Below are 16,448 nucleotides of genomic sequence, written 5' to 3' on the forward strand. Positions count from 1 at the left end.
GACCATTTTGACTCATGAATCAGCACATTTTGATTTTTTTAAAACTCATGATTTTAAATCTATCTCACATTTTGACTTTTTAAGCTTTTGATTTTTAATTCATCTCAAATTTTGACTTTTAAAACTTTTTATTTTTAATTTTATCTCACATTTTGACTTTTAAAACTTTTTATTTTAAATTGTATCTCACATTTTGACTTTCCAAACTTTTGATTTATAATTTTATCTCACATTATAACTTTTAAAGTTTTTATTTTAAATTTTATCTCACATTTGACTTTTTAAACATTTTGATTTAGAATTTTTTTCTCATATTTTGACTTTCCAAACTTTTGATTTTGAATTTTATCTCACACTTTGACTTTTTAAACTTTTTATTTAAATGTTTTTCTCATATTTTGACTATTAAAACTTTTGATTTTGAATTTATCTCATATTTTGACTTTTTAAACTTTTTATTTTAAATTTTATCTCACATTTAACTTTTTTAAACTTTTGATTTAGATTTTTTTTCTCACATTTTGACATTTTAAACTTTTTATTTTGACTTTTTACATTTCTTTATTTTATCGCACAGTTTGACTTTTGAAACTTTTGATTTTGAATTTTATCTCACATTTTGACTTTCTAAAAACTTGATTTTGAATTTTATCTTGTATTTTGAAATGCATTTTATTATATTAGGCTTTCAATCTGGAGTCATTGCTTTAAATTTACAGGCTTTCCTGTTTGTCATCAGATGTCAACTCTTGTCCAGCTCTTCTCCTTTGTTTCTTATGGGTTACTATTATAAGTAAGGGTTAATGCCTGAAGAGGTGTCCAATTATCAGGGATTGATGGAAGACATGGAGGCCTGAACGTCTGATGTGCTCTGCGAAGTCCATTAAACCCTGTTAATTGGACACCTGAAAGGGCATTAACCCGCTTATACCATGGTCACTTGCCAACGAAAATAATCAATGAAACTTCAAATTTATAATTTCATACGTTTTGTGACCAAAATAGAAAGTTTTACTAAAACAACATTTTCTTGCCCCTAGCAACACCTAAGGGCTTGACTAATAACTGGAATAGCCATTCCAATCCCATAACGTTCTTAGGGAATGTAAACGTTATTCGGCACTCCAGTAAATAGGGCGGGCCATAGACAAGGAGTCACAATGGAACAAAAAAAACTAGTCCGCTCAGTGCACTTTCTGAACGGATTTATCAATGAAAAGACATGAGGTCAAGTGAGAGTCATTTGTGATCAGACTATAAACCCGTATGTTAACATGAACAGTCATCTGATAGAAAGTTAGGTAAAGATAGAAAGAGATTCCCAGACACAGACTTTCCACTTTAGTTACTGTCTTCAAACGTGTTGATGGACAAGCTAAGGAAAAGAAGTCAGAAAACAGCGTCAGAAACGTGGTGAGGTGAGGAGGAGTACAGCTGGGCTGATCATTTTCTAGACCAGTAAGTCCCTGTTTGCTTTTATGCAGTTTGGATATTATAAGATGACTGCTTATTTCTGTAAAACACAGCACAAATTAATTTGGCTGTTCAGTTTTATTATACAAATTTGTAACTGTCAGTGTGTCTGTGAATATGAGATAGAATGACAAACTGGCAGGAGAAATAAAAGCAATAAAAGAAATAATAATTTAAAAAAAAGTGGACACATCTGTATCTATATTTCATAACATTTATATCTGTTTACATCACACATCTTTCTGTCTTTACATATCTATATTTATATATGTTAGACCTGAGTATATTTTTCTATCCTAACCTGTGTTGTCAAAATAGTTCAAAATTTCTGATTTTGTCCTGGTTAAAATGATGTATGGCACTTGATGTTGACTACTAGCAGATTTAAAAAAAACAACAACATGAATGTAGACAAGTCAGGCATGCCCCAAACTGGTCTAGGTCTGTAAGGGTTAAACCTCCTTCCCTCCTACACTTGTTTTTGTGTACAAGTAAACAGAACTCAATCATGAAAATACTAGCAGCTCTAACCAGTTTTTGCAAATGTCAGATAGAATACAGCTGTTGTAGTGTCTCCAGGATCAGATGAGCTGTAAGGTAAGCCATGATTCACAGATGTATGGGCTTGTTCAGTACTTAATGATTAATTATAATACATTTTTACTAATTAATTAATTAACTTATTGATGCATTTAGGCTGGCTTTATAGTGACAGAAGTAGTGTGAGATATTTATGTCTTTTAGTGAGAGAGAAAGAGTATAGTTTCTATTATGTCACTGAACCTTTCTAGTAATTCTGAGATTATCTTTCTCAAGTGAATGCATGCTTATGCATATTAATGATAGCAACCGCAGCAGCTTCCTGTAATGGCCTTGATTGTACATGTCACTGTTTGCTCGATAGCAGCGCCTTAAATGGAGAAAAACAGCACTTCCCATTGGCGTACATATAAACTACCTAACCATTGATAATAGTAATAACATTATTATTAGTAGTAGTAGTAGTAGTGGTAGTAGTATTAGTATTAGTATTATTAGTATTATTATTACTAGGTCAGCAAGCAGTTCTGGCACCTTTGTGCTGTTGTGGTTTGGTGAATTTTTGTGATCATGGTTAAACTGCAAAATAGGCTGCCAAAGTGATAACACAAAAGTTAGAACTGTCCTGTCTGTTGAGCTTAGGGAAAAAGACAGAGTAAATGTCAGAGTGAATAATGAATAATGTCATATGGGGCTGAATTTGTTAAACAAATATGTAACAATATTACTGGTATGTTGGCACAGAGAAGTCAGAGGTCTTCTCTTATTACAGTCCAACCAGTGCAAAGTGAGGCAAATATCCTGTATAGCTGAACTGGTTTATGGCGATACTTCAAACTCTCAGGAGGAATCCCACCCATGCCCATTAAGTGTGGATATGAAGCAAATAAATTTCTGTCTTCAAGGTAATTTCAATACCATAAAATACTTACATAAAATGTTACTAAGGTTTTGGCTTATGTTGTTCGAGCATTACATAACAGAATGAGGCCTTGGCTTATTTTAAGTGGTGTTGTTTATAATAAAATTCACAATGGAAAACCTCCTGTTCATTTGTCAGTATGGTTTCAAGTAACTCAGCCAAACCCAACACAAAACTATGGATGAAACTTTAATTTTCCCACTAGTCTTGAATCTGCCAATATCTGAGGGTGACCAAGTGTTTAAAGACCCTGACAAAATGACTTCCTGTTTCATGGCGAAAAACAGTTTGCAACAGCTCTAGTCACAGTCCTGTGAGCTTCATTTAATAGAGAGATTTGGACAGTCTTAAAGGGATTGTCTTGTTCTTTTATTAAAAAAACACTGTCAGTACTGGAGTGAGACATCACACTATGAGGAGGCACAGGAGTTGAATCCGTAAAGATCTGGATATGAGCGACAATGATCAGGTTACTTAGGTTTTGGCTTTTTTTGTAGTAGTAAATAAAAGAATGAGCCGGCTATTTGTAGTTCTGAAAACTTTTAGGGGTGAACAAGTTGAAAGAAAGTATTTTGTTTATGTTTCCTTATGGTTAAGATTGTTGCAGAGGGGGCCATCTCTGAGCAGGACAGGACGTCCAAAACTTGTAGGAGGCATTCATGATAACAGGTTATGTTACAAGAGTGTCATATGAAATGTAAATGCATTACTGTCTACATTTTAGTGTCTTAAATTCACCAGAATGTGTGTTTTGTTTTGTTTGAAAATGACTTGTTTTTCTGGGGTTGAGTTGACTGTCATGGTAGGTCTTCTTTGTATTTTTCCTGATTCAGCCCTTCTGGCTTTCACAAACAATGCAATGCAGTCGGTGGTAACGTTAGCATTAGTGCTAGTAGTTAGCAAGCTAGTAGTTATTGCTATCTACCACATAGCAATCTACCACTTAATAAGGCTATACCTTTGACCTTTAGTTATCTAAGGTAAGTATTGCCACATTTTTACTCCTACACATCCACAGTCTTTATGTGTTTGCTAGTATAAGCTAGCTAAAACTGCTACTTTGCACTGTGGGGTTATCCAGTAGAAAGACAGGCCTGAGTGAGGAAACACATTTGAACACTAACATATTTAGTACCTCATAAAGGGTTACATTCTCTGGATAAACTTGTGCCATGGTATATCAGTCTTTAACTAAAAATTAGTGAGATATTAGCAACCTCTATATTCCATCTTGTTACTGACAACAGTAGTTGCCACTGGGACAAAAGACTCCACACACGAAATGCCATACATCTGATACCATTTGTGTTATCTGGGTTATTCTGGAGACTTTCATGATTAAAATGATACTCATTATCAACCATAAAAACGTCATTATTACAACAAATTATTATGCAAATGATGTTTTTCTCTTATTTTCCTAAATAGTCTACGTCAATGAAGGTCAGTGTAATTTTCGAGTCACCATCTGTTAGAGCATTATTCAGATTTCACTGAACAAACCTCACAATGATAACTAATTCTTTTCAAAAATAAAAAACTCAAAATGCACTGTTCTAAATTATTATGCACAACAGGGTTTCAAAACATTTCATAGGCTGTAAAGAATTGAAAGTGGTCATTTGTTGAATTTGCAGCATGAAGTCATATTTATTGAAATCAAAAGCTATTTCAATCAAAAAGAAGTAAACTTAAGTAGTTTTCCTTTAACTGGGCTCACCTGGCAAACTAATTATCACAGGTGTCTGAGATTGATATCAGTGATCCAAAGAGCCCTGAGACACAACACCATCCATGAGTTCAATTGAAAAACAAAAAATTGAATAATTATGACACTAAAATCCAATTTACAAAATAATTTGGAACTTGGTGTAAATGAAACAGATCTTTGTCACTTTTCTGTCTTGATAAATGGATCAGGAATACACCAAAAGTGAAGCAGAAAAATGACAGGAATTATACGGAGACTTTTTTTTCCTTTTTCCCAAGGTGTCTATTTGCATATCACTGAAAGAAAAACTTGCAAAATATTTAAACATGTATTTATAAAAGTGAAATGACCGCTATGAACTTCAGCAACTATTGTTGCCAGTGGGTTTAACTGGTTAAAGCGCTGTACTGTTAAGCTATATCTACTGATTTTGAATAACAGTTTGTGAAAAATGAAATATTTAAGAAAATTCATATAATCATTTGAAAAAGGAGTCTGTTGTTCTCTTTTGTGTTGATCCAGTTCGTTAGGAGAACCAATCACAATGCAACAAGCTTTTACAAAAAACAAAGTCAACAGGAGAGGTCTGAAGATCTGTACCATCATCCTCCTTCTGGCTGGGTTGGTTTTTATACTTGCAAGCATGGACCTGCTGGAGGTAGGAACTGACTTTTTAGTTTTCACACATGCACTCCCACACATTGTCTAAAAAATCTCAGTTGCTCTAAATCAAAAAAAGAATCTGTGCTGTCAGATTGTATTCAAATTTCCAAAAGTAAATGTATTATATAGTGTGTCAATAGTCTGTCTTATTTTACCTGACAAGGTAAATAAGTGATTGAATATATTCACCCCCTTTAAAGTGAGTGGCCTAAGTCAACAGAGATCAAGCCAACTGGTGCTAGTAGTCTCAAAATAGTGAAATGGGGATCACCTGAGTGCAGTAAATGCCTCTCAAGTGACTGTATCATAAAGACACACGTATCTGGAAGTCCCAGTCACTGGTTAATCAGTATTCCTGGCTACCATTACTCCATGAAGACAAAAGAAACTCCAAAAAACTCAGAAAAAGTTACTAAAAAGTCTAAATCAGAGGCAGGATACAAAAAAGTCCAAGACACTGATGTCCCCCAGAGTTCAGTTAAATCCATCATTGAGATATGGAAGGAACATGGCACATGCCTACATTAGGCCATCCTCACAAACTGAGTGAATGTGCAAAAAAGAAGACCAGTAAGAGAGAGGAAACCTAGACACCTATGACTACTCTGGAGGTCTGACACCATCTTTCTTTTTCCACTCCCTGACAGGTTAACTACAAAGAAAACATAACCATCTTCTTCAAGAAAGTGACCTCTGCTCCTCCCTCTGCTGCTCCTTCTGTTACTCCCTCTGCGCCTTCCAATCCTAATGAATTCTGCACCTTCAAGCCACAAATGTCGTCTGCAGACGCTGAGGAAGAACGCCTCTTATTAAACTCCGCTTGGCCTGAAACTCCAGTTTTGACCTCTCCTCTTTTACTGAATCAGACAAGCCATGCTACACGCAGCACCTTTACCATTCTCCCAAGGAGAGGTGGAGGAGAGTGGCGTGTAGGAGATCAGCTGGAGGTTATGATAAAAGTCTGTGACTTCCAAGGAAACACCAAGAAGTTTGGAGGAGATTTCTTAGTCACTCGGTTGCACAACAGGCAACTTGAAGCAGGCGTGGCTGGGCGAGTGGTGGATCACCTAAATGGCTCCTACTCTGCTGTGTTTACTTTACTCTGGGAAGGAAGCGCACAGGTGGAGGTAAAGCTCAAGACTTTCTACAGCGATGTAACGTTAACATAGGGGATGCTAAAGTCATTTATTATATCAGTTAATTTGTCACAAAAACATTTCTGCTCCCTCCTTCCTAATGTCCCTTATCAGCCAGAACACCATTCAGTCTATCATGGGCGTCGCCACAATATAATCGAGGGGGTCACGTCCCCCTCACCTTGAAAAAAATGTAGTTTGGACCCCCCCACATTTGGGGGGGGTCCAAACATTGAAAAAAAATGTAGTTTGGACCCCCCCACATTTGCCATCCTGACCGGTCTACTCCAGTGTTCTTTCCATTGCTTCACAATCAAATCCGTTCCAACCCTCAACCTCAACCCTATTAAGAACCTTTGGAGCATCCTCAAGCTAAAGGTCTATGAGAGTGGGAGTCAGTTCACATCAAAACAGCAGCTCTGGGAGGATATTCTGACATCTTGCAAAGAAATTCCAGCCGAAACTCTCGAAAAACTCACAAGTTCAATGAATGCAAGAATTGTGAAGGTGATATCAAATAGGGGGTCAAATGTTAACATATAACTTGGCCTGTTAAGATGTTTTTGATTGAAATAGCTTTTGATTTCAGTAAATATGACCTCCTAATGCTGCAAATTCAACAGATGACCATTTTCAGTTCTTTACAACCGAGGAAATGTTTTAAAACTCTGTTGTGCTTAATAATATGGAACAGTGCATTTTGAGGTTTGGCTGATGACTTAAAAAATATTCTGTCATTTGCAATATTTAGGAAAATCCTCCATCCCAAGTAAAACACAGAAATAAAGAAGCTGCTTCCGCTGTAAGGTTTATAATAATACTGCGTTAACTTAAGCACTGCCCTTAACAAATAAGGGTGTTCACTGTTGTAATTAAAGTTTTCTCATTGAATAAAGCATGAAAGAAAACACTCACATCCTCATCAGTCATAACAGCTGGCAGCCTGGACTAATTCAAACCCTGGTTATATAAATAAGAGTAGAGTCAGGGCCATATTTACAGACTTTTGTACACATTGTTTTTAAGCTGCAGGTGGAATTATTGTCCTGATAATTGTTTGTGAGTGCCAAATTGTAATTCCACCTAGGGCGCCAAAATAGCTAGAGCCAGCCCTGAGTGACTGGTTGAGTAAAAAATATAAATGCCAGACCTGAATTCAACAAAAACGTTTAAACAAACAAAACTATCGTTTATTGATTTACTTACCTATTATTATTAGTCTAATATGCCATCAGTGTACTCTCTCCCTCTGTCACAGCTTTGTTGCTTCATCCTGATATCTGGCCAGACAGCTCCAAGCTCTCTAAGGTTCTCCTCCAATGTCCTCCTCTTAAAAGGCCTTATTCTTAAACACTCAACTGAGTTTTCTTATTGCATTTTGCTAACTGTCTTCCTAGCAACTCTCCATGAGCTAAACAACGAACACAGGCACACTTTCTGGCAGAAAGCCAGAGATTTACCATGATGGTGCATGACTTGCTCGGTGTGTATCAAACATAGACTGTAGAAAGAATTGGACAAACCCCGTGTGACGTCAGTCGTCTGCTTACAATAGGCGGACTCAAACGATTCTTGAAGCCAATCCGTGGAGGTTTCCACATTGAAATTGCGGTCTCAACTGAACTTTGGATCAACCTAACAGCCCACCCACTAAGCGCGACTTCCTATTAACCTGATAGCTAGCATTCTGGTTGACAGAAATGGAGCCCCTGCCTGCCGAGCTATCTGTCAATCAAATGAGACGCACCAATCAGCTTTCATCCTAAATATAATCCAAATGATCGTGGTACAAAAAAATGAACCCCCCATACAGTGGGAGCACAATAAGACACTAGCTAATGAGACACGTTTGGTGTTTTGAACCAGGCTGTAAACCAGTTTATTTTGTGTGTCAAAACTGGCTGCTTAACATGTGTGCAGACGGGACTTCCTGTGTTCCAGGAGCCAGCCTCAAGTGGACACTCGTGGTATAGCGATTTTGTGCACTTCCGCATTGGCTTCATTTTTCAGGACTGAAGGTTGCCGCTTGGTATCAAATAATGGAGTGTATTTCTCTACTGCCACCTGTTGGCGTCTGGCGATTGGTTAGTGGTAATTCCTTTGGGGGCGCTGACATGTTGCGCCCACAGAGCTCCTATCTCTTGTACTGAAGAGGAGCGCATGTGCACGCACAGCTTATAACTGTCGTCTATGGCTGTGGGCGCAGGGAGGAAATGAGTGAACAAGAAGTAAAGCAAACACGTAGAATGTTTTTGATCTACTGATTTATTTCACATTACACATTTTAATCTCTTAATAAATCATATAAAAACAGTGCATGATAGAGTTTATCTATATTCATAAGCTTTACTGCTATTTAAAGCAAATTTTTACAAAATCTATTAAATGATCTTAAGATCTCTCCTGTCTTTGTGAAGTAAGTGATGGGGGCGGCGCCCTAGTGCCCCCTATTGACCAGCCACCACTGGCAACTGTAGACATGTCAGTACACGACTTTTGTTGTTTTTGAAAGGAAAACAACTCAAAGCTGTTCTTTGTTCTTCTTTTAACGAAGAAATGTTGTTCAGTTATGATAAAACTGACACTAAAGCAGCATCCACGTTAATGTCTTCTGCTATAATTGCACCGGCCTCTTCCCGCTGTTTGTATATGTCACGACTCTACCACCCAAATGTACTGCCCCTCGACACTGATTGGTCCTGTCACTTTCTATCCAGGCCCAAACTGTTCAGACGGGAGCTTTGCAAGATGGATTCACCAGTGAGAAACACGGAACTGGGCGAATCCATCTGCTTTGCAAGGTTAGGAAAAATAGCTCATCCTCCGTAGCCAGCTTAACTTACATAGCTCTGTTAGCTTAGCTAATGGAGCTACATAGCTAATGTAGTTCAACTTAAGCTTCTTGGTCTGTAATGTTTGCAATGTGGTTATTTCCTAAATGTGACAGCCAAACTTTGTTGATAAAGTTTATTAAAAAAAGAATCCAAAACAGGAAATATATTGTAGCAGAAAAGAACGCCACTTCCTTTCTGAAAAATACAGTGTCTTAGATAACGGTCTGTGAGGGTGCCTGTCAGAAATGAAGGGTCTGCAGCCAGACTCCTCTCTCTCTCTGATAGAATGGGGTTGCATTTGTGCTTATGGGCTGCTTACACATCTGGAAGGCACAGTCAATGCCGAAAAGCATATTGGGGTTTAAGAGCAACATGTGCTCCCTCGCATATTTCAGCAAGACAAACCACATACTGCATCCAACACAACAGCATGGCTTCACAATAGAAGAGTCCAGGTGCTGAAGTGGCCTGCCTGTAGTCCAGACCTCTCACCAATAGAGAAGATTTTGCACATCATAAAAGGAAAAATCTGGGAAAAAGGCTCAGGATTGTTTAGCAGCTAGAATCCAGCAACTGGTCTCCTCACTTCCCAGATGTTTTCAGACTGTTTTTAAAAAAGGGCACCCCACATTTTTTGGAAATGGGGTTGCAGAAGCAGAGAGGAGTGAGATTAGAGCGAGATTAAATTTATTGTCATAGATGTGGCTACAATGCTAATACGTGTATACCAGTAATGGCAATGTTTCTCTAAGACTGAACATTCTATTATTAGCATTATCAGCTTAGCTGATTATGTCATCTTAACCATTCGACAGTCAAGCAGTTTTCATTGAACTTAAAGAACAGCTTTAATTTCAGTTTTTATAACGTTTTTTGTGTTGCCCTTCACATCAGACCTTCATCTTATGAAGCTCAGTGATAGTTTATGTTGCACACGGTAGTCATATGCCCAGTGGTGATCAGCTGACAGCCAGCTGATCCTAATCATCGCCTCCCTGCTCCCACAGCCAAACACAGCTCTTTCTCTCAACATAGCGGTGTTTATATGCCATACTTCTCACTAACCCGCAACGCTTAACCTCCTCCACCCCAGCCTCCTCCTTTATAGCATAAAGTTTATGCACCCTCATACTCAGATTCATGCTACTATGTATGAATTTCTTTTGAACTAATTTTATTGTTCTCAGTACGCATTGTCATAAATGTATCTGTCCATTTCAAGCTGTGCGCTCCCTGGAAAGTCAAAGCATGCTGCATGAATAACCCAGGGAGCATCTTTAGAGCATATCCTTCTCCGCTAAGTAAAACTGTATATCTATTTTACAATAAAATGGTAAAATGTATAATGAGACTAACTAACAGTTTGCGGAAGCTTTAGAATTTACTGGTGACTAGTCTGACTGGGATTGACTCCTGCCTAATGCGACCCCCACTGAGCTAAGCTGTATAGATAAAGGATGGATGAATGATTTAGCTGACTGCATGCTATGATTTTAAAACTCTTGTTATCTGTTCTGTCAGGTGAAACTTATTCATCCAAGCGAGGCTATCACAGCCCTGCGCAGGCTGAACAGAGAAAACCCAGACAGGATTATCTTCAAGAGCGTCTTCCGCTCAGGCTCTATCTCTGAAACTAGCAACTGTAGTATTTGTCTACGTCCAAACAACCAGCCACTGTGCAACTTCACCGACCTCCGCACGGGTGACCCTTGGTTCTGCTACAAGCCGAAGAACCTGGGCTGTGAGGCCAGGATTAACCACATGAAAACAGGATATACTAATGAACTCAAGGCTGACGAGAAGAAGCTCTTCCAAAGGTGAGGGAACACTGAAATAAAGTTTAAATAAAACAAAATGTAGTTGACTGGAAGAGAAAAATGTGAAAAGCAGCAGGAATGATCTCAGCCTTCAGAGGATTGTCAGACAAAGCAGATTCAAGAACTTAAGGGAGCTTCATAAGGAGTGGACTGAGGTTAGAGTCAGTTGATCAAGAGTCACCGCACACAGCTTTGTACAGAAAATGGGCTACAAGTGTTCAGCAGCGTCTCTAGGAGAATAGAACAGTTGCTCAGCGATCCAAAGTCTGGTTCTCAGATTAAACTAAATTTTGTATTTCATTTGGAAATCAAGGTCCAAGAGTCTGGAGGAAGATTGGAGAGGCATAGAACAACCTTGACTGTTTTATATATCCATTGCATTAAAAAAAAAAAACAATCACGGTCAGTATAACTAAGAATATGTAATGTAATATACGTTAGTCATCATTTGCTAATCCCATTAAGTGTCTTGCCCAGTGACACATCGACATATGACTGCAGGAGCTAGGGATTGAACCCACAACTGTTCGATTATGACATGATCCACTCTTCCCACTGATCCATAGTTTCCCTGCACTATTTGCCCACATCTGTTAATAATTGAATTCTTATGGAAAGCCCTCTAAAAAGAGAGGAGGCTGTTATGGCTGCAAAAGGGGATAAACTCCATGATAAAGTACATATAAGCTAAATTTAGCACAGAAAGTAAGAAAATTTGTGTTTGGTACATTATTTCTTTGTTGTAACAATGCTTCTTGGCAATAAATCTTATACCGTTGGAAAGCCTGTTTATTTCCCTCTAAATGGTGCCACATTTGTAAGGAATATGCATTTGTGGGATGAGCAGCAGAGCTGAGTATGTGGGTTGCACCCATGAAAAATTTGCCAAATCTTCTCTGCCAATGCCAAACAGCTGATTCTGCCATTGACTCTTGTTTTGAGCTTCTGGCACCTGTGAGCATGGGTCCTGCTACAGTGGTCAGTAGGTGTCTGCTCCAAGAATCGGCATGCCACGTTTGACTGATCTGGATAGGGCCCGTTGGTTGGGCAACTTCAAGCTGGTGTTCTGCAAAACCAAGTTGCAGCATTGTTTGGAGTGAGCCCTAGTACCAACTCCAAACTGAAGGCCAAGTTCCATAGAGATGTCAGAGACAGGCTGCAAAGTGGATGCCCCAAGACGATGTCACCCCAAGAAGACTGTTTCCTCACCCTGTCAGCACTTAGGTACCGTAGGCTGTCTTCTACGGATTTGCAGTCAAGGTTTGCAGGACGATATGGCTGACGGCTCTCTGCCCAGACAATATGGAACAGACTGCACGCAGCCAATCTCTGGTTTCATAGAGCTGCCAGGATGCCTGCCATGACTGCCCTTCCCTGTCAGGCCTGTTTGCCCTGGTGTCAGCAACACGTGCACTTGAACCTGAACCGGTGGAGAAATGTTATGTTCAGCGATGAGTCCAGATTCTGCCTATTGCAGTTGTATCACAGGGTCAAAGTGTGGAGAAGACTTGGAGAACTCTATGCTGATTGCTGCACCAATATAGAAACATCTTTTGGGGGAGGCAGTGTGATGGCGTGGGGTGGCATCTCCCTCACTGGAAGAACGAGGCTTGTCATCATTGGAGGCAATCTCAATGCAAAGAGATACCGAGATGAGATTCTGCAACCACTGGCAATCCTATATCTCCACAGTCTGGGACTGAACTCTATCCTCCAAGATGACAATGCTCACCCCCACAGAGCGGGGTTTATCAGAGACTACCTCCAGAATTTAAGAGTGGAGAGGATGGAATGGGCTGCCAGCAGTCCTGACTCCAACCCCATTGAACGCTTGTGGGATCAGCTTGGGTGTGCTGTTCTTGCCAGAGTGACCAACACAACCACATTGGCTGATTTGCGACAAATGCTGGTTGAAGAATGGGATGCCATCCCACAGCAGTGTGTGACCAGGCTGGTGACCAGCATGAGGAGGAAGTGCCAGGCTGTTTTGGCTGTGTATGATTCTTCCACACGCTACTGAGGCTCCTGTTTGTTAAATGAATAAATTGTTAAATTGCCAATATGTCTTGTTTCTTCAAACTTCAATTATCTAATCCACCAAACACCAAACAAGAGTCGATGGCAGAATCAGCTGTTTGGCATTGGCAGAGAAGATTTGGCAAATTTTTCATGGGCGCAACCCACATACTCAGCTCTGCTGCTCATCCCACAAATGCATATTCCTTACAAATGTGGCACCATTTAAAAGGGACATAAACAGGCTTTCCAACGGTATAAAATTTATTGCCAAGAAGCATTGTTACAACAAAGAAATAATCAACCAAACACAAATTTCCTTACTTCTTGTGCTAAGTTTATTTGAATACAATGTCATCACAGCCCCTGTTGGTGTAATTATTACTTGCACTTTTGTCCATATAGTGTATGTTTAAAGGCCATATATGGAGGCATAGTGTGGGTATCTACTAAAAGCTTCACCTGTTGGTAACAGTGATTATGTTGGTGTTTGCCAAAGCCACTAATATTTTGAAGTTGTATTTAGGAAAGTCAACCTTCTAGTCTTCATTCCGGCTTCTGGGCCTTCCAGTGTCAATGTTTTGCCACAAGGGAAAGGTAAGCATGATTTTTTTTCTTCTTTCCCCGATAAATATATATAAAACACACCCGTATAATATACTTGTATCTAAAATGGTGTTATATAAGCACATCAGGTTATATTACGCTAACTTCCATAGTGCTGAAACTGCTTCTAGATGTTGCTACGTTAGAAATTTTCCCCATGCCACTGACCCCTTTTTTTTTTTTCTTTTTTCATCTCAGGGGAACCCAGGGTTGATCAAGCCAGTAGGAAGCCTGGACTCTCTGGGTATTACTACCAGGGTCTGTGGCGATCATTAGGTGGCACTAAAGTCCACCAGTTCAACAACGCCTCTGCCATCAGTCAGTGTCTGAAAGGCAAGGTGGTCCACCTGTATGGAGACTCCACTATCAGACAGTGGTTTAATTACTTCACCACTTCACTGCCAGGTAGCTGAAATGAGTCACACATTTAGATTTATTCATATTATGGTGTAATCTGTCCCTTCTGTCATACTTTCAGATGCTACGGCGGTAAACCTGAACAGTCCAGCACAAGCAGGACCTTTAGTGATTTGGGACCATGCTAACAAAATAATGGTAACATACCGGATCCACGGTCTTCCCCTTCGGATCTCCACAATGCCAGCCAGCAAAGAGAGCTACATCGCCAATGAACTAGATACGCTTGTTGGCGGTACCAACACCATTGTAGTTTTTGGCGTCTGTGCCCACTTTGGTACTTTCCCAACTGAGCTTTACATCAGACGGCTTCAGAGCATCCGCAGGGCAGTGGTCCGCCTGTTAAATAGGGCTCCAGGCACGCTGGTGGTCATCAAGACTGGGACCCTCACATATACGGATCTTTCTTCTGTGGAAGGCAACATTAACTGGTTCTCAGTTCAGGCGGACAAGATGCTTAAAGACATGTTCAAAGGAATAAACATCCAACTGGTGAATGCCTGGGACATGGTTCTAGCCCACTACCTGCAGCACAGCATCCACCCACCATATCCCATCATTAAGAACATGATTGATGTACTCCTGTCCTACGTATGCCCTCATATGTGAACAAGTGGGAGGAAGGAATATGGTGAAATTTAACAATGCAGGGCAAAAGGCAGCTTTTGGTGGTGGTTAATTCAGGTTGTTCACGAGGAACAAAAAAACAAAAGCCCTTAATACGGATCAAATAGTTTGTCAATTGATTGGCCCAATCAGCCCGTAGTCGTGTGGCCCTTCTGGCATTTTCCAAAAATCTGGACGGCCTGGTCTGTCCCTGGATTCTGATGAATGTCAGATGGGGGGAAGGAAATGAAGAACACCAATTAGGAATCAGAGGCAATGGAAGGCCTGTGCTCCTCCACTGGACCCCCATTCTGACATTATCTGTAACCAACAGTGTTCCTCCTATTCCTTTATGTTTTTGGATTATTATTATTTTTTGAGGGCAGCACGGTGTTTAAGTGGTTTGCTCTGTCGCTAGGACAACTGTCAAGTCAGCAGTCTTCACCATGATTGTGGTTTGTGTACTGAACCACAGTAAAAGAATCAAGGCTCAGGAAACCTCTGGACTTTATTACACTACTCTGATATTTTGGGACTGGATTTTTATATTCTGTTTGAGCTGGAAATCATGATCATCATGATTAAAAAAACCTTTGACATAGTTCGCTCTGTGTGGTGAATGTAGAATATATGAAATTTTCACTTTTTAAATTATGGGGGTAAATAAACTGTCCATAAACATTTGTATCTAATTTCTTACTATGTGCAAACGTGCAACAAGTTAAATGTGCACTTAAGTGAATAAAGTGCACGGTTTAAATGTGTATGATAAAGTACACTTCTAAATGTCAGTTGTCACTTTCCATGAATTTGTGTTGCAAACATGAGTTTAGTGCTGCAGGATACATAAAAAAGAGCTTTTTAGTTACAACAGGTGTCAAAAATCATTTAATTGACTCAGACCAATCCTGCCGCCTTGATTAGACAAAGACAGTGAAGAAATAAAACAACAAATAAATGTGGAACAAGATCAAGGCAAATGGATAGAAAAGGATATTGAGATCAAACGTTTTCAGATTCTGAGATTAAAGTCAGAAATCTGAGACTTAATTCATTTACCTAAGATTAAAGTCTGAATTTTCAAAGTCAGAATCCTGACACTGAAGTCAGGACTCTGAGAAAAAAAAGTCAAAAGTTGGATTCAGAGATTAAACCTGAAATGCTAATAATAGAGTGGGAAATCTGAGATTAAACTAATCTATCAACAATTAAAAGTCCAAATTCTTAAATAAAAATCATAAATCCTGACCGTAAAATCTGAATTCTTAAAGACAGAAATCTGAAATTAAAAACAAAATTCTGAGAATTAAGTAAGAATTCTAAGATTAAGCTCGGAATTCTTAAATTTAAGTCCGAGCTCTTAGGTTAAAGTCAGAATTTGATATTGAAGTCAATTTTTGCGATTAAATTCAGCATTCAGAGAAAAAAAAATCTGAAATAAAAAGCCAGAAATCAGAGGTTAAAGTCCATTTTTAGATTCAAGTAAGACATTGGGGCTTAAAGTCAGCAATTCTGAAATATAAGTCAGCATTTTGAAATTTATGGACTTTTTAGATTAAAGTCAGAATGTTTAAATTACAGTCAGAAATATCTGATTAAAGTGTAGTTTTTGCAATAAAGTCAGGATTCTGGAATTAAAATCAGATATCTGAGATTAAAATAAGGATCCTCAGATAAAAGTCAGAAATTTGAAATTCAGTTAAGCAT

General features: G+C 39.0%; 1 protein-coding gene across 1 annotated transcript; it reads left to right on the plus strand.

Moving 5' to 3' along the window:
- The first annotated feature begins 5,289 nt into the window (after positions 1-5,289).
- Positions 5,290-14,744, plus strand: LOC121505776 (NXPE family member 3-like). The gene is made up of 6 exons (XM_041781330.1): positions 5,290-5,304; positions 5,957-6,436; positions 10,801-11,096; positions 13,639-13,709; positions 13,917-14,123; positions 14,197-14,744. Exons 1-6 carry the CDS (start codon positions 5,290-5,292, stop codon positions 14,742-14,744), a joined length of 1,617 nt encoding a protein of 538 aa, XP_041637264.1.
- The last annotated feature ends 1,704 nt before the right edge of the window (positions 14,745-16,448 follow it).

Source organism: Cheilinus undulatus, linkage group 23, assembly GCF_018320785.1.
Source record: "Cheilinus undulatus linkage group 23, ASM1832078v1, whole genome shotgun sequence".
NCBI classification, from domain to species: Eukaryota; Metazoa; Chordata; class Actinopteri; order Labriformes; family Labridae; genus Cheilinus; species Cheilinus undulatus.